Consider the following 20,019-nt stretch of genomic DNA (forward strand, 5'->3'; position numbering starts at 1 on the left):
CAAGTTTGTATCTAGAGAATAATCTGCTTTCTTTCCCCATTAGCCTGGATGCAGGCTATATTCATGTGCCTCTAACTTTAACATAATATTATTAAATAAGGTATTAACATAAAGTAAATGTTTATTTACATGATCTTTTCTCAGATGTTTTTGTTATAAGTATATTTTTTTAAATTAACATATGATGTATTTATTCGCTTCAGGGGTACAGGTCTGTGAATCATCAGTCTTACACAATTCATAGCACTCACAAGAGTGCATACCCTTCCCAATGTCCATAACAAATATAATTTTTATAATAAAAAAATTTACTTCAATTTGTTGCCAAATAGAATCCCAGGAATATACACGAGATGGGATCGTTTCAGAGAAAATATATCAGGATCCTCACATGGCTTGAAATGCCAGAAACTGTGAAAGCCCAAACTGAGAATGTTTCCTAGAAGACCTAGACCAGGTCTTTCTAAATGTACTGAGGATTAGGGCTCCTTTTCTTATGAAAAGTCCTAAATCAGTCACTCTGTAAAATCTGGGTGGCATCATCCGGGGAACTGGAAAGGCATTGGTGATGACATTGCAATCACAGAACATCAGGCCTTTCCCACAACAGCTGAATTCTCATGGCTAACCCCCTCTTTCAAGACATTGACATTTGTTTTGTTTTGTTTTAACAAAAACAATAACTTCAATGAATGAATTCAGAATGTTTTTCTGTGGAAAAAAATCAGTCAATAGGTAAACTTAATTTTAAAATCCAGGAAAAAGCACAAAATCACAAAATTAGGACTGGTAATGAGAATAAATCATAATAAAGAGGAAATTAAGATAATCACTGTTTCAACTTTATGGAAGTATATTTTAATATACTTGAATAAAGTGCATGATTGTCTAGGAAAATACAAGATACTAGAAAAAGGGAAAGGATGAGGAGATTAAAACAATGAATTTACATTTGATTAAAAAAATTACCAAGAAGCAGCAGCACCCTACTTAGTTATAAAAGATGTCTGGCTGTGCAAAAGCCCTGGCCTAATTGGCACTAAGGGTCTCAGACAGAAAGCTAAAACAGACACCGTGAACGTATGTGCATGCACACTCACAAACACACGTGCATGCACACACACACACATCCTGTAAAGTGCTTCATAGATAAATCTGTCCGTTTATCTGCTTATGGAGAGTTCCAGAACCCACCTCAATTTTAAGAATTTTTGCCCTTCCAAAAAATCATCTGTCTTACCACTTCCAAGAATAATGCTGGGTCATTAGATTGTTCCTATACTCTAACATTTTTTTGAAAGGCTAATATATGCCAGACATGGGCTGGACCCTGGGGTAACAAAAGTAAATGGGATAGATATGATCTCTATAACTCCTAGGCTAAAGGCCAAGTAAGAGAGACCAAAAAAACAAGTAAATTTCACCCCTGTCCAGCGTGTGGCAATACGTACTGTGACAGAGGAAGTTCCAAATATTATAAAAGTATGCAGGAGACCTAAGTCTTTAGTCCTTAGTCCTAAGTCTTTAGTCCTTTAGTCTTTAATCCTTTTAGACACCTAAAAGGTGAAGATTTAGTAGGTGGGTACAGCAAGTGGGAACTGGGGCCAGAGATGTGAATGAAAGGCAAGTACAGAAGATTTGTAGAAAGAGGAAACACGAAACTTGCAAAGTTCAAAGTAATTCAGTATGGTAGGAGTTGAGGGAGAGAAAGGGGGAGAGAATGAGTGAGTATGAGAAATGTATGTGTGGATATTTGTAGGGTCAGGAGAGGGGGAGTAGATGCGATGGTGACCACTAAACCCGGAGTGAAATTTTAAAAAGAGCTTTAAAAACCAGTTGAGAATTTGGATCTTTACCCTGAAGTCCACAGAGGGCATTACACAAGTAAGTGATGTGACTGGCTTTCTGCTTTAGCCAAATGCCCTAGTTCCAGGATCCTGGTGGGTGAATGTGAGGGGTGGTAGGGTGCAGGTGGCATGAACTAAGGAAGCTGTCAATGGCACTCAGAATATTAGACAAACCCCCATGTACAGGAGTCAGAAAAAACAGCTCTTGGATTGGGAGTGGGAAAGCAAACAAAACCTCGTTTCCAGTTAACCAAATGGATGAAAGAGGAGGCAGAGCTGGTCTTAAGCTCCAGGTCTCATACAATACACAAATAAATCTACCAACTAAGTATTCAGACATGGAGGTCAAGGAAGACACAGGAGCTAAAGCAAGGACTTGGAAATCACCAACATTAAGATAGGATTTGCTGACGTAGGAATGAAGCAAATTAACCAAGAATTTGTGTAGAAGAGAAAAGGAAGATGTCTCAGACCTGTGGAATGCTTCACTGAAACTAAACTAAGTAAAGGGAATGCCCCCAACCACCCCCAAATCACCCCCACACACAATGTGTCAGATTTTTTGATTTAATAAAGAGAAAAAGAGAGAGAATCAAGAGGCCAGAAAATTAGTGGACAAACCAGCAGAGAACTGTGCAAACAAAGAGAAAGAGTTCCAAGTGGGATGAACATGGTCAAATGTTATCTTTGGGTAAAGTAAAAATCAGCGCTGAAAAGGATGTCACAACAGATGTCAGCGGAGCATTTCCTGGTATGGTGGGAAGATGAACTTTAAAGAATGTGGCTGTGAAGAGGGGGGAGATGCACAGGATGGAAGGCAAGGGGATTGAGGAGGATGTTTCAATTCGTGCTGGCTCTGTTTTGTTTTAAAATGGGAAAAACTAGAGGATCTTTAAAATGCTGATGAGTATGAAAAGATAAAGCAAGGAAAACTGATCCAAGATTGAGAGTACTTACTCACCCAGCAAGAGGGATTTGCAGGAGGGCTGGAATGGGACAAAAAGCAAGGCAGAACAATTACCTAGAGGAGAAGAGGAATCTACTTCTTCCAATTTGATCATGGAAAAGCTGCCAGTATGGGCTTCCCCTTGCATTTCTTCCCATCCATATAGGTTACATTGGAATTCCAGACTACTCAGTCCTCTGAAACAGCAGACATCACCCTACCCCCTCTTCCCACAGCGCAGATCTGTTAATCTCTTTTCTAGGGACTTGTGAGTAAACTAGGCATCTCAGGATCTCATAACACTGCTTTAAGCAGTTTTTATGAAATAGATACCTAAATGATAGATAGATAACTACCAAACTTACCCATGAATTTTTCTCTCAATAACATTTTCAGCAAGCTCAATTATATATATTTGAAAAGGATCCAAAATTTCATTAGTCACATTAAGTCTTTGTCAATTATAACCCAACCTTCGTATAGCTAAGTGAAAGAAGCGTCCGGCCATAAAAAGTTACACCTCGGGACGCCTGGGTGGCTCAGTTGGTTAAGCAGCTGCCTTCGGCTCAGGTCATGATCCCAGCGTCCTGGGATCGAGTCCCACATTGAGCTCCTTGCTCAGCAGGGAACCTGCTTCTCCCTCTGCCTCTGCCTGCCTCTCGGCCTACTTGTGATCTCTCTCTCTCTCCCTGACAAGTAAATAAATAAATAAAATCTTTAAAAAAAAAAAAAAAGGTTACACCTCAATCTCAATAGAGTTTAAGCAAGAAAATGGTGACTTACAGACCTGAACATTTCCTATTCAGATAGGATATCCTGTATGAGGGAAATACGGCTTATTCTCTCGTTTGCTGTTATTATTAAACAGTAAAGTGAAATGTGTCAAAAACAGAATGAAAAGGTATCACTTTGCTTAGGAGGTATCATCAGTTGGATGAATCTGAAGGAAACCACATAATTTACAGTGTAAAAGATGAAGCTAGTAGATTGCTAGCATCAAAATAGAGCCTCTTAAAGACACTGAAAAAGAAAGGACGAGGAGAAGGTGAAGAAGGGAAGGGAAGGGGATGAAGGAGAAGAGGACATTCTATATATTGCTCTAAAGTCTATCTCCAAGAAATAAAGAAACGGGGAAAAATCACTGTGACTCACCTTGGTGGGTCCATTTCCATTAACTGCCACTGGTAAGGTTTCATAAAATACATTCTTAGCTCTGGCTTTGCCATTTTCAAATCTCAAAACAACTTCATCTGGGTTAAAAAGGAAAAAAACAAACAAACAGATTTTAGCCATTTAAAATGTGTGTGTATTCATATATACATATATGTGTGTACATTATTCTATATCTTCTGGTTAGAGAATTTCCCGCAAATGCCATTCCATGTGCCACAACATTTCTATGAATTTTGCCTATACACCAGAGAGCACTTCAATCACTCCAGCCCGCCACCAGCAAACTGAGGTGCTAAGCCACTGAGGTTTCCATCAGAAGGAAAGCTTCTTTGTAATCCTGCCCCCAAGGACTCTTGATAGTAATGTGATCCAGGATGAACTACATAATTGAATTGATTCAACTGTGAAATGGGATCCTTGCCTGCCTTTCAAAGTTATTATGATGATAATAACAACAACATAAATATGGGAAATAGAACACTGCCAGACATAAGCAAGGTCTCCACAGTTGGACATCATTGAGAGCATTGCCAGTTCTTGAAAATCAGGCCTAATGCCAATTCCAGGAATACACAGGTCAGGTGGTATTGTTTCCCAGTTCTTTTCCTCACATTTTCTAAATACTCCAAACTAAATGCTTTCATCCTGAGAAACTTTATAGCGTATGCACTGCCTTGAAGAGTTGTACTGAATTGCAATGTATTTTTAATGCTTAAAGTATTAATGCATTAATGAATTAATGTGTTTTTATTTTTAATATATTAATTAATTGATGTATTAGTATATTTTTGCTAAGATATATGTCTATCAAGGAAAACAAACACAGGCATACATGCATAGGCACACAAAAACACAGACACACAAACACCCACACATTCCATAGTATATGTGCCTGGTTACCAGTTACCTTCAGCTAGGTAAAGTACTCTAATACTCATACTCCTGATAATTCACAATATGAAGAAGTTATACTGAAAAATGTGTAATAATAAGGTATAATTAACTTAAAAATATATCTACAGTCTCCAGATGGTGAAATACTAAATTCTAAATTACCTAAAGCTAGAAGCTTATCTTTTTTTGCACTAGTCTTAGGACATGATTTTAAGTAAATGAATTTCACTATATCAAGCTAAGCTCAAGTCCATTATTTTTTATTTTTATTCTATTTTATTTTTTTAAGATTTTATTTATTTATTTGACAGAGAGAAAGAGAGCTCACAAGTAGGCAGAGAGGCAGGCAGAGAGAGAGGGGGAAGCAGGTTCCCTGCTGAGCAGAGAGCCTGATGAGGGGCTCGATCCCAGGACCCTTGATCCCAGGACCCCGAGACCATGACCTGAGCCGAAGGCAGAGGCTTAACCCACTGAGCCACCTAGGCACCCCCTCAAGTCCATTATTTTTTAAAAGTGGTAATATTTATACAATAAACCTTAATCATACCCCCAAAATGGATATGACAAAGGACAGACAGTTGAAAACACAGGTATTCATTTGTATACATGAGCAATTCAGTATTTAAGAAACATACCTACAGCTCCGTTTAAAGCCTGGAAAATTTTGCATTTGTGATCCAATGTGATGTTAATAGCTTCCTAAAAAGGAGAATACAGATACCATTGAAAATGACAACAAATATGCAAACAACACTATCATGTTACTATATTTTATTTTTTGCAGATTTTAAGGATCTTATTTGTAAATTTTTCCAGCAATATTCTTCTGAAAGACAGAAAGACTGTAATTTTATAGTTGATTGGATTAAAGGATAAAGGGAATGGCAAAGTATTCATGCTACCCTCCAAATATTCCCACTTCCTTACCTTATGACTAATTCTGACCAGTGACTTTTAGCAGAGCTGAAATATTTTGCTTCTAACCTGGAGCTTCCAGTTTGAGACCCTAAGTGTGCTCTCTCTCTGGCACATGCACTAGTAAAGTCTAAGATGGCTGCTCCATCAGCCCGGGTCCCAGGTGAGGACAGTAAGCAGAAACCCTCTGCTGACCTACAGTGGATGTAGCGCAGGAGAATCAGACCGCTGTTGTGTTAAGCTCTTGGGGTTGGGATTATTATTGCAGCATAATCCCCAATCCGACTGCTACAATAGGTTTATAATTAATCAGTGTAATCATAAAGATTAATCTGCTTTACAAACTTTATGATTCTCAACATACCAGTTTTTCAGCTACATTTCTCTGTATAATAATACTCCTAAAATTGAAATTGTATATTGTTAGAGACTGATGTTTGTGTCCCCTCAAAATTCATATGAAGCCCTAATCTACAATGTGATGGTTGGTATTTAGAGACAGGGCCTTTGGGAAGTAATTAGGATTAAACTGAGGTCATGAGGGCGATGTCCTCATGATAGAATTAATGTCTATATAAGAAGAGACACCAAAGAGTTCATATATACTCTCTCACTCTCTTCATGTATGTATGAGTGTGCCTTTGTGTCTCTGTGTGTGTGTCTCTCTCTCTTCAGCATGAGAGGACAGGGCAAGAAGCTGCTGTTGTCTACAAGCCAGAAAGAGAGTCTACACCAGAAACCAACCAAGCTGGCACCCTGATCTAGGACTTGCAGCCTCCAGAACAGTCTATGGTATTTTGTTATGACAAACAGACTAGGACACATGCTAACCAGATAAAATTTTATGCTGCCAGAGAATCTTTTTTTTTTTTAAGTTCAATTAGCCAATATATGGTGCATCATTAGTTTTTGATGTAGTGTTCAATGATTAATTAATTGTGTATAACACCCAGTGCTCATCACCACATGTGCCCTCCTTAATACCCATCACTCGGCTACCCTATCCTCTCACCCCCTTCCCTTCTGCAACCCTCAGTTTGTTTTCCAAAGTCCAGAGTCCCGAAAAAATCTTAAACAAGATTTATACGACTAAAAATATTATGGACTCAGCAGTGAGAGTTCAGAGAAAGCATCCTGAAGCAGAGACAACTAATAAGACTCAAAGTACATTCATAGTTGAATTACACTGAGAAAGACAAGCATGATGCTTCATGGGCTAGAACTCATGCCAAGAGTAGGTCTCTCCTTCCAGATTAAAAGCAAGTCCTCAGGCTTGCTCTGTCAGCACATAAGTGGGAAAGCAAAAAACAGAGATGAAGAAAAATAAACATTTTAAGAATAAGGTTTCTTCAGTATTAAGTGTCTAATGAAAATATTTAGATGATTGAACTATTTATCTAAGGAACAGAAATAGCTGGAGTTGGAAACTCACCATAAAGTATACTTTAAAAAACTTGTTTAGAGTAATACGACCTACAAATTATACAATTCAGGACACTTGAGAACTACGTCAGTTCTAACCTATATCAGTTACATACAGTGAATTTATGAAACATTAACTTACATTACGTAAATATAGTAAAAATATTCTCAAATTAGGGAACTTTGGTTTTACTTTTCTTCAAGGTTTCATTTAAATCAATCTCAGGATTGTTCTCTCAGGGACTGGTAACACAGCTATTGTCCCTACATTCCCTTCCTTAATAACAGAACTCAGATTTTCAGTAGGATGTTTCCGCTTGAAATAAAGGCCAACATTTTCTTTCCATATTGTGCATAGCCACATAAATATGTTCTGGTCAAAGAAAAGAGAATTTTTTTTTTCTTCTAGAAAGGTTATTTAAAGAGAGTTGATACAACTGAGATGGCCCTTTATTTACTATTTTGCCTGTTAACTGCCTAGAATATGGATGCAATGGCTGGAGCTCCAGTAGCCATCTTAAACAAGGAGGTTACACTGAAAATGGGAGCTATTCCATACCCTCTTCAGTGGATCAATGTAAATTTTGGTGTAAAATAGCTGATCATCATCATTATCCTGGAGATTCCATTGTTGAACAATCTTGTTGATATATGGAGCATAGCCAATAAATCCTGCAATATAACAGAGTGAGATTAGAGAACTTAGTAGTCAAAGACCAAAACTTGTGTCTATTAATTCCACTGACCAGTTGCATAGAATTGTAAAGCCATTAGGCCTAATCCTTAGGTTGGAATTTTACAGCTCACCATGAAAAAAAATGTTATTGAGCATTGTTTGTTTTATATATGAACTAAAATAGAATGAGTTTTTACTACCACCAACTACAAATCAGAGACTCACATAAACACATTCCCAAAATTAATTGACACAAGAGAGGGAGTAATGTTTTCCAAGGCCCCTAAGGGAAAAAGTTACTAGGAAAAGAACAGAATAAGACAGAGAATTTTCTTCTTGACCTTCTAAAATGCTCTTTCTTGAATCCTTTGGAGAGAATTCACTGTTTCTGAAAAAAAAAAAAAGTCTCTACTACAGTGGTTTTACTGTCAGTGCCAGTGATGCTAACAAAATCAAAGGAATGTTGGAAATGTCACTGACTGCAAACATCTCAAGGAAATTCTATATCTAGGCCATTTTGGGAATTTTTCCTTTCCTTGAACTAGTCATTATTGTACCTCCTAAACCATTTTCTGGCAAGATTTTGTGTGTCATAGTCTGGAGAAGGAAGTCTAAAATTGGATTGTTCCCCTTGGCCTTCAAGCATAAGTATTAAATTTGCCACTAACAGTTGTCTATAAAAGACACAGACAAAAGGATCATTTTTTCCCCCTTTTGAATCTTCCTCTCCATTTCAGAAATGCAGCCAAGATGTGATGTTTCATTGACATGCAATACTTTTAAAAAGGGACCAATTGTTACTCCTTGAATTGAAAGAAAACCTAATTTTTTACCCTCAATATTAAAATTTCTTTGTAGGAATAAAAGAATGAAAAGAAATAACCTAGGAATAATGTTACTTAGAGAAAACAAGACAAAATGAAAACATGCTTAAACCAATCATTGGTTGCTCATTCTTATTATTTTCATCAAACTAAAAAATTCTAAAAACTGAAAAATAGTGTATTTTTAATTCCTATGACCCAACTACTATGATGAAAAATATGTCCAAGTAGTGACACATAACATTTTCCAAAGGCTTATATTGCTGTTTTTCAAAAATTAGTTTCTCTTATCCTTTTTATAAATCTATTTCAAAATTGAAAAGAAATTCCATCTATTTTCAAATTATGTGAGACATATTTCATATGATTTATATTTTTTATTAAACTGCCATATTATGTTTATAACATTCTGAAATTTTCCTGATTAGGAAACATGTTTTCTTTCCATGACATATATTTTTAAACTAAATGATAAAATCACAAACAAAACTCTTGTCCCTTAAATAACTCCCCATTCATGAAATTACATACACTTTATTGAATATATTTAGATTTCCTAGCATCACTTTAATTACTATGACTATAGAAAGCACAAAAATCATGTTTTGATGTCCTTATGTGATCTCTTTCCCACTTAAAAGCACCTTTTCCTTAATTAAACTAGCTCATAAAGGCACTCACTTGCTAGTCTTCTGCTGTTTCCACAGCACTGTACATCTGTCTGAAATTTAGATTCCTGAATAAATATATCAATATCTAGATGAATTTACATATGATATTTTACTATATATGTCATGTTTAGAAAAATTAATATATATAAAATAAAACTTCTCCCAGAGGTCCATAGCTAAATGGTTTTTAAACAATCTAGGACATCAGATAAATTAAAAGCTGTGTGTTACTGAGAACCTGACAGTTTGGAAGTAGAAGTTGCACCAATCCATGATTGAGAATTCAAACAGAGACATGAAAAGTGAGCAACAATCTTAGGAAAGGCTTCATCAGTATATAAAACTGTAAATCTAAGAGGAAAAGATGGCTAAGGCAATGAGGTCGGAGTGACCAATCTGAGAAAACCTAGGTTCTGACTTGAATGTGGAAGGAAAATCCAAAGGTGGTAGATAGATTGGGAGAATAATAAAATGATCAAGAGATCCCCCAAACGATAAACTATGGTTGTATTGAGATGGAGAGAAAAAGTGAGCTGAAACTAGGCAATACAAACTGGAATTTAAGGTTTCAGAAAGTATTTATAAGGGGCTGACAAAGTTCCAGAGTACAACTATGGGAATGGGTCGCTAAAATATATTGTGGGTAAATAGAGCTGGCATTGAGGCATCTCAGAGAAACTATATTACTTGCTAAAGGTTTCATTGCTATAAGCAGCTTGAGCAGAGCCTAGAATCCAAAAATGTTGTTACCTCAAGTAGTACTTACTTGAACTAGACTGAATAGCATCAGTTATATACATGCAAATCCCCCCAAAAAATCTGTTTTCCCACTGTGGCTTGCAAATTCCATCCAAACCGTTTTTCTAACATGTCCCCCATCCTATTTGGTTACATCTTCTGGTCATATGTTTATATTAATCTCAGTCTAAGGAAAACATTTTGGAGTCATAATAATGCCCAAAGTCAGTTTTATTTTATTTTTTGAAAGGAGAGGGAAAATGTAATAATTTGTTCCTTTAATCCATGATTAAAGCTAATGCAGTACTTTATACCCAGACACTCAATGCCGAACTTTTTGACTAGTGACTCTGATATATTTAAAATACAGATAAAATTAAGTAATGCCTATTTTTCAAGCTACATAATTGTAGCTTGCACTTTTTTCTAAGTATGGGAACTTACTAAATCCATTATCCTATAGCCAGAAAATTCTCCATCAAACTATGATCAGAAGACCTGAATCCATGTTGTTTTTCCTCGAACAACTGAATGTCTTTAGGAAAAGTCACTTAAATAGGGGAACATGGATTTTCCCACTTTCAATATGGAAATAATATTTATACCGCTTAGTTTTGTTAGTAGTATCATACGATATGATATGTGGAAAACCTTTCGTCAACTACAAAACACGCCATGGATTCTAAACTGATATATTTTTTCATAGTAATAAAAAGATAATGGTTATTCAAAGTTTCATGTCTATAGCTACATATATCAAAAAAAGGTTGTTTCTAAGGACAATGGGGAGGGTATGTGCTATGGTGAGTGCTGTGAAGTGTGTAAACCTGGCAATTCACAGACCTGTACCCCTGGGGCTAATAATACATTATATGTTAATAAAAAAATTAAAAAACTTTAAAAAGAAAGGTTGTTTCATCAATCTTTATAATTTTCTGTGACTAGCATTAAACTTCTCTGCCAGTATCTTACCCACCTCCCGAATTCAGGTAGCGTTTCCCAATGTGCACAATGGGATACTTGTCTGCTAGTCTTTTATCTGGCCACAGAATTCCATCTGCTGCAAACACAACTTTGTGGTTTGACTTTTGGAACTTTTTTAGAACTTCTTCTGGACCACCAGCAAATATGACATTAAAGCTGTTTAATGAGGGGGGAAAAAGAAGTTTTAAAATACACTTGTGAGAATTTAGGCACATAAACCAAGAAATAGTCACTAATAAAGTTAGAATTTAAAATCCAACCTAAGATTAATACCAGCTATTTACAGAATACTCCCAAACAATTTTCCCTCAAGTTAAATTATATGGATTGTACTAAATTATTCATGTTTACATTACACTGGCAAATGAAGTCCAAACAAAGACAACTTTTTTTAGTACTAGCTTAGTATCCCCCCAAATGAAAATGCTAAAACAGTGCTGAAAGGTTAAGAAATCAATAACTCGCTATAGAACTTAATAAAATATAGATGTAAAAGAAGCTGCCATTATAATTACCTAACATTTCAATGTAATTTGTACCCATCCATTATAATGTCTGAAGATTTTATTATCTTTGATGAAATGTTTTCAACTACTCAATATCACCTATATAAATTTATATTTGAATCACTATTTAGCCTAAAATCTTAAAATAAAAGTGTTTAGACAACTGCATCTTTTTAAAGCTCAATAAATTTGAAAAAAAATTTTCAAAAAAAATTTTGAAAAAAAAAAGTCTAAAAGTTGACACTAGAATTTAATGCCTATGGTTTCACTGATTTTTCTGGAGACATTATTGCTCATTGTTCATTCACAAAATGATAATGATTAACAAAATAGGAAGTGTTAACAGCCACTACCTGATATGCTTCCACTCTGCAAAAAAAATTATTTTTGTTATAACCCACAAATTCTTTGGCATCCTTTTTTTTTTTCCACATCAGAGTACCTCAAGACGGAAGTTTCTAAAGATCATAATTTATTGACCTGACATCCCAGGCAGCAAACGATAAGAACAAACAAATGTTCATGAATTCAGCACCAAGTCTTCCTACGAGCTGATAGTCTAGAGTCACGCTGTGATATGTGAGTGGAGGAGTAAGGAGGCTGTTCCACTGCCTTTCCCAGCCACCCTTGCTCTCAAAGAGGGCTTGTTAATATGCCAAGACAGTAATAATGCATCAGGCAAGATTTAAGAACTTTCTAAATGTGAATTATTTTATCAAAATAAAACACACTATTGCTCATCTCTGTCAAAGTAAAAACCCCATGAAGTTTTAAAAATTGCTTTAGCAAGAATAGTGTAAGTTTATCCTTGTGGCAGAGATGCTGACTGACCCCCATTTACTTTCCTGAGCCTTTATTTGAGTAATGGAATCCCCCTGTGTTAACTGGGCACATGGCCATCCTGCTACAGACTACTCTGAAGCTAGATGTGGCCACATGATTACGTCTGTCCCGTGGGATGTGAGCGGAACTGGTGTGCTTCTGTAATCTCCAGGTCCTGTACTTTACAAAGGAAGCTGCTTGCCCTCTGCTCCTTCCCTCTCTTTCTTCTGCTTTCATGGTGAACTACACTTCACAAGTAACAAATACCTGACATACACACACCCTCACCATATAACACACTTTTGAATCTTAAAGCAAAACTGAGAGAGTTAAAATGTTACTAATGTGCAACTCAATTTAGTAATTATGCCCAGCCAATTTTTTTAAAAAGTAAAAATAAGGCTGGGATCAGAGAGATAGACTATTTCTTTTCATTTTATATTGTTCTAGAGGATTTAAATTTTATGATCTGTTTTTTTCTTCAGTTACAGAAAACAGTACCTCAAAATTAAAACATGTCTATATATATACATTTTGATACATAGCTTTTTCTTTCTTCCAGAATCAATTGGCAAGCTTCTGTTAGTACTATTAATAATACTATTAATAACATATTCATAAAGGGACTGAGGTCATGCAATTTGAAGTCTGCTAGTTGGGTTTCTAATTTCAGCTCTGCCACATGCTATCTAAGTAAACTTAAACCAGTTACTTAAACTCTTTATGCTTCTATTTCTTCATGTAGAACATAGGAGAAGGGAGCACTGATGTCATCGAGTTATTGAAAAAAAAAAAAAAACCCAAAAAATTAAGAACAATACATGACACATTATAAGTACTCGCTGAAGTGAAAATTAACATTATTGTTACTAGAAGAGACTGTAGTAATGGGAAAGGCAAAAGAAAAACTCACTTTTAACTTTATACCAATCCGTAATTTAAAATAATTTTATTTTTATATACACGTGTTTTAAGGTAAATTTTAAATCAGAATAAATATGTTCTGACTAAAACCTCAAACTAACTTTTCCCTGTTGATTTAAAAAACTGAATCTGACTACACAAAATAATACTTTAAAAATATCAATTTCCTCTTTTTCTTATAAACAGGTCAACCTAGCTCCTCAGTATGACCACTTTAGATTTCTGCCTACTAAGATAATCCTATCTTTTCTAACAGGGTTACTTTCCTGAAGACTACCAGTTGTTGATATATTCTTTTTAATATTAAAGATTAGGAAAGAAGACCAGTATCATAGGTAACTGAGTCTCGAGAAGCAAGGCAAATAAATTAAAACTTCTGAGATAGAGACTGACCTACAAGTTGCAGAAGAACCCCAATACATTGTCTGGACACAGAAAAAAGGGCTTATTATGTCAGAGAATCACATGATTGGATACTGAGGCCAACTGACTCAGAAATTTTGCAGGTAGCATTGTGTCTTTAGAGGTATAAATACACATTTGGAAAGTGAGAACTTTCTGTCTTTATAATCCTAGTGAAGGATATAGTATCCACATTGTATGTCTCAAACTATTAGCAAAAGCCAGTAGCTTGAAAAGGAGGATTTGTAGCAACTTTTACTTTCAAGATTCAGTAGTTTATAAGTATGCTTTACTTTTATAACAAAAACCAATTATTTTAAAGCAAAATGTAAGTGCAAAAACTACATTCACATAATTCAAGTAAGAATCTGGATAAAAACTTAAGGTTGCTAAAACTTTCCCATCGTATTTTAGTCGCATTGTTATTTCTGTGTTTAAGTACTTTAGAAAAGTCCTCTAAATTGATTTAAAACTTTTCAAAGGGAAGAAAGTTTTTCTACTTAAAATTACTTTGGCCAGAACAAACCAAACAATCAAATTTTTAAAAAATGCACAACAGTCACAAAAATAATTCTCATAGGAATTTGGTCCATTTAAATAGGAATAATAAAATTTTTCCATAGTTAACTCTGGTAAATATTCCTGGGTCCTGCAAAAACTATAAGGTCCCACCTTATGTGGTCATATTGAGTTCTCTAACAGACATGTCAGCATTCTATCTCCAACAGTTCATTCAAATATTTACAAGCGTTTGTCCTTCTGTGTTCCCTGTTTCTGTGGCACCATCAACCAGTCACCCAAGTTGAAAATCTTTCCTCCAGCCTTGCCTCCTCCCTTTCTACAGCCTCTCTCATCAAATATTTCACCAAATCCTACTGATTCCATCTACTTAATCTATTTAGCATTCAAATCTTCTCCACTCTCTCTAGAAGACACTGGACTAGATTGATTCAAAAACCCTACGAGCCCCCACATTACCTATCTTCACTCCACTTCTGATAAGGACTGTCTAATAAACTCTCCTGAAAACCATTCCAGCCAAGACTGGATCAGTGGTTCTCAACTAGGTCTAAAGCAGGACTCTACAAATAATTACTATCTAGCCTTTTACAGAAAATACTTTGGCTTTGAGGGCAATATGGTCTCCTTTTCAAGGACACAATTCTGCTGTTGTGATGCACAAGCAGCCAGAAGCAATGGACATAGCTGTGTTCCAATAAAACTATTTATAAAAACAAGAAGTAAGCTACACCACGGTTTACCAATCCCTGACCTTGGAATAAGGTCTAAAGTAATCAGCATCACAATAATAACATTCCATTAAGTAACCTGTTCTGAGACCAGACTGAATTATTTGATCTATCATCTGTGTTTACTCATAATGTTCCATCCACTTAGCATATCTTTTCCCAGTTGGGTCCACACCATTCACTCTTGAGGCCCATTTCAAATCTCACCTCTTCTAAAAACTTCTAGTGGATCAGCCTAAATGGAAAAGATCACTCCCTTTCTTTTAACTCCCACAGCTCTTTTCGTTTCCCCTTTCATGAAACATTTTATTTCTTGCTCTTCATGCTAGGAATGCCTATTTTATACTAGACTGCCTGTTCTTCCTTCGTCAGCCAGATCCACATCTTTATTTATCAATGTATTCCCCTACACCTTGTATTTTGAAGATAGTAAGTATTGAACAAATGAATGAACAAACAAATGAATGAATGAGTCATCCCCAGTCTTAACAAGAAGCAAAAGTTACTGGGTAGCCAGAAAAGAAAACAACAGAAGTGTTCCCTAATTTTATTTATTTGTTCCTCCCCAATCCAACAATTTCTTCATCACTGACACAAACTTAAGCCAAAAGTTATAGTCACCCAAACTACTAGCAGCTAGCATTTAAAAGCTGAAGTCTAATGAAACTGAAGCACACAAGTAGCAACACACCTTTAATCACGTCCTCACCTTAATACATGTCAATATTTCTATAGATAATACCACAAACCAGTACTATGAAACACCACTGTCCCCTCTCCCTGAAAAAAAAAAAAGCACTTAAAACTGTCAACGGGGGGACACCTGGCTAGCTCAGTCAGTACAGCACGCAACTCCTGATCTCAGGGTTATGAGTTCGAATCCCACACTGGGTGTGGAGCCTACTTAAAAAAATAAATAAATATTTTTTAAACAACATCGACTCAGTTGAACTTACAAAATACATTGCAATAAAAGCACAGTATAAAATGATAAATAAATTTACTGCAAGGATTCTAAAGGAAGGGGTAGGAATTAGCTCTTAAAAAGTGGGTACTATTTTATTTTTTATTATTATTATTTTTTTTAATTTTATTTTTTTGACAGAGATCACAAGTAGGCAGAGTGGCAGGTAGAGAGAGAGGAGGAAGCAGGCTCCCCGCTGAGCAGAGAGCCCGATATGGGGCTCGATCCCAGCACCCTGGGACCATGACCTGAGCCGAAGGCAGAGGCTTTAACCCACTGAGCCACCCAGGCACCCCAAAGTGGGTACTATTTTAAAAACTAAATATTACTGGGAGACTTTTTTCTCCAAATGGTATAGACTTTCATTTCCTGTACAGAATTCTTACTGAGGTTGGGTAGAGGTAGAAGTTAATGAGGACACTGCCGTGCTAGAGAGTCATTTTCTCCAGACTGTTTTCTGAGTGGCTAGCGCTGGAGTAACCTAACAAAGAAGGCAGCCAAGGCAGGAATGGCACCAAGACACCAAACTACTCAAGCTGCTAGCTAGCTACCTGTGAGGCCACGAGTCACTACTACTTGTTTCTGGGTCACTCTCCATATTGGGAAAATAAAAAGTCAAAAGGTTAGGTTAATTAAATGAAAACATTTCCTCTACATTTAAATAATAGTTATATTTATCTCTGCAACATGAGAACTTTTAAATCTGACACATATTTAGTACACAGTAAATATTCAGTAAATTGATGAGGGAATTAAAAAAAAAAACTTTCAAAAATCCCCCTAACTTATTATTATGCAGCTACGACATGCCAGATACAATATTTATAGAGCTATGGATGGAAAAATGTATCCAGGGGCAAGACTTCTGTCCCACTCAGCCCTTTCTCCCTGATTCCAGTTCCAACCACGGGGGCTAGCACCGTATTTTGCACATAACAGATACTTAATACATGTTTACTCAAAAGAACAAACTTCAAGGAGTAGGCAATCTGGTTTGGAAAAAAAAAAAAAAATATATATATATATATGTTACATATTATACACACACATGTGTATTTGTATACTTATATACACAGGCAAATTAATGCCATATGAGAGTATCATATATCAATTTACATATAGACAGATAATATATAAACATACATATATATATATATATATATATAAACACCCAATGCTTCTTTTGCATATAATTTATTTCATCTTCATTCCAACATTCGGTAAATATTAACAAGAACATTTGAACAATTTGAAAAAAACAAGTCACTCATTTCCTACAAAATTCCTAACCATATTTCAGACTATTCTAGATGAGCCAGAAGGCAGTGCAATATATTTAAGTGACAGCTAATGATTTCAATCTTCCATTCAAAAAAGGGAAAAAAAGAAAAAAGCAATACTAGAACTAAGAACTGTGATACACTTTGCCCTTCTTTCATACTAATATAATGAAATGTTGTCCATTGCTAATGAATAGGTTCTTTGTGTCAGCACACTTAAATTGTCATCACTGCCAGGAAGGAGGAGTCCATCAAACAAATCTGCCATAGTTGGTTAAAATTATAGTCATCATACTTGGAAAGCTTTGCTTTCAGAAAATTTTTATTGTGTCTTCTGTATACACAAAAACTGCAGGCATATTGGGTATGTAACCTGAACTACGAAAGGTATAAAATACTTATTTCATAGAATAAAATAGATAGGATCTGGTCATCTATTAAATGAATAATATAAATTATATTTATGACAACAATAAAATCATAAAAATATTTTTATAAATAATAACCAAAACAATCAATAAAACATAATCTTTGACAATTTTCTAAAAGTAAATGATTCTAAAGAGACTATGCCAAAATGCAATTTTTTTTAACATCCAAACATTCAGAGACATATTATGTCTTTCAAATTAGGTCTGTTCAGTTTTATTTGCAAAATTAGTATAACGTGAATTCCTTGAGTATGGGATCTGTTTACCTTTTTCGTAGTGTTAAGTTTAATCCCTAGGTCACAGTTTGTGCTTAAGACATGCATACTAAATGTAAAGTGAAAAGTCTTTCCACTTACCTCACTTTCTCAGCAAAGTAATATTTAGATAAGTAAAAAAAAGAAACATTGGCCTAAATATGGAAGACCAGAAGCATCATTTTCATGACTTCTGACAATCAAAATTTGTTTTTCTAATAATTTCAATCTTTGAGATTTAGAAAATTTGGATGCTTTCCTTCCTTTATAAATCATTTTGTTTCTCTAAATGAATGAAGAAAATCCATCTTTAAAAACAGTTACAGGGCACTGGGTGGTGCAGTTGGTTAAGTGCTGACTCTTGGTTTTGGCTCAGGGTTGTAGGATCGAGCCCCACGTCGGGCTCCACACTCAGTGGGGATTCTTCTTGGGGCTGTCTCTCCCTCTGATCCTCCCCTACTCTCTCTCAAAAATAAATAAGTAAATCTTTAAAAAAAAATTAAAAACAGTTCAAAACATCCACTATATTTCTCCTCTTGTAAGAGCTATTCCTCGCTCTTTTAATGCAAGTTTCTGTTAGCTAATATTTATGGATACCTTGCTATTTACCCAGACAATATTTAAATCAGGTACATCCCCCAACTTCACTGCCTGGAAATAAGGAGAATTAGAATCCAACGTGGTAAGTGAATGGAAGCTAGCAATATACAAGAGGTAAGGCATACACATTAACAGAAAAGATTTTTATGACTAAGATTATCCCTGCATTTTCAAGCAATGCTACTTATCCTCAATCCATGTCCCAGAACAGAGCCAACTAGAAAACTACTATAATAATGGCTTTACTTTATATTCATTTTAATTCTATATTGACTTCTGTATTGTAACATTTACTATAATTCTAATTTTTTAAGTTCAGTCTTCCTTACCAATATCATTAGATAGCAAGAGCTTATAAACAGCAAAGTCAATTCCTTTATCTTACCTCAAAGCCATAGAGTTAATTATATTTAAACAAATACTTAAATGAACGGAGGAGTCTCTATCTACCAAAATCCTTGATATTTTCATAAAGGAAATACTCCTTTTTGGTGAGGCCAATAACCACCACCAAATAAGTCTTTTAAATATCTCCCATATTGGGAGTCTTTCAAAATGCAGCACCATCTGCATTCTGTTTAATGCCATTATATTCAACACCACCAAAAAAATAGAAATTTCTGTTCTGTCCAAATTCAAACTCAAATAATTATACCAACTTTATTTCTAATTACTTCTAAGGAATCTTGGAACACTGAAAAAATGAAACAAAACTTTAAAAAAGGAATTTTCTTAAGTCTAAAAGAAAAAGAATAAAAGAAATAACCAAGGTTTTCATTGGACATTAATCTGATACCCAAAATATTCTACCTCATGCTTATTTTGGGGTCTGGATTCTGCTGGTTTATAATTTACTGTATCTAGTACAGAACAAGCCTGTGGAGCTATTCAATTTATATCTAATTTACTCATAATTAAACACTTTGTTACATACTGGTCTATAAATTATTCTAAAAAAAAGGAAAAAAAACCCTGTTTACTATGTAATGATTATTAGATCTGACCATCTGTCTTCAGTGTGACTAAAGTAAAAGAAACACATAATTTACAAGGTAATTCTAAAAGTAACACAAGGTACCTTGTAATAAAACTCAAAGGGCTCAGATACCTTGATTAAGGTGAATTATAAAATCATTATGGAATAATTTTTCTCCTTAAGGGAATATGCAGCTACCAAGCTACAACATTTGTCCTCAAAATAGTAATGAGTCAATTCCAAAAGAACTCCTCACACTCCTCAGTTACAAGTCATCAAATTCATTATGATTATTGGTAGTTGCTCTAATCAAGGAGAGAGTGTCAGATTTATAAAACATCTAAATTATATTCACACATATACACAGACATACACACACTACAGTATGAAATAACTTGAAAAAAGTTTGTAGTACTTTCTTATACGAATAGCTTCAGTTTTCATTTTAAGAACCCAAACCCTTGACAAATATTTGCTTATATCTAAATTAAACATGATAAATCTTACCCTATAGAGTACA

General features: G+C 35.2%; 1 protein-coding gene across 2 annotated transcripts in view; it reads right to left on the minus strand.

The window, feature by feature from the left end:
- The window catches only part of PLOD2 (procollagen-lysine,2-oxoglutarate 5-dioxygenase 2), a 94,708-nt gene that overhangs the window by 27,603 nt on the left and 47,086 nt on the right, over nucleotides 1–20,019 (minus strand). For both annotated transcript variants that reach the window (XM_032852426.1, XM_032852425.1), the window contains exons 4-7: nucleotides 11,083–11,246; nucleotides 7,757–7,869; nucleotides 5,496–5,559; nucleotides 3,946–4,043 (exon numbers count right to left, since the gene is read on the minus strand). In XM_032852426.1, the coding sequence (XP_032708317.1) occupies nucleotides 3,946–4,043; nucleotides 5,496–5,559; nucleotides 7,757–7,869; nucleotides 11,083–11,246 (439 nt within the window). The remainder of the gene's footprint in view (nucleotides 1–3,945; nucleotides 4,044–5,495; nucleotides 5,560–7,756; nucleotides 7,870–11,082; nucleotides 11,247–20,019) is intronic.

Source organism: Lontra canadensis, unplaced genomic scaffold (assembly GCF_010015895.1).
Source record: "Lontra canadensis isolate GAN:19392208 unplaced genomic scaffold, GSC_riverotter_1.0 scaffold6, whole genome shotgun sequence".
Classification (NCBI taxonomy): Eukaryota; Metazoa; Chordata; class Mammalia; order Carnivora; family Mustelidae; genus Lontra; species Lontra canadensis.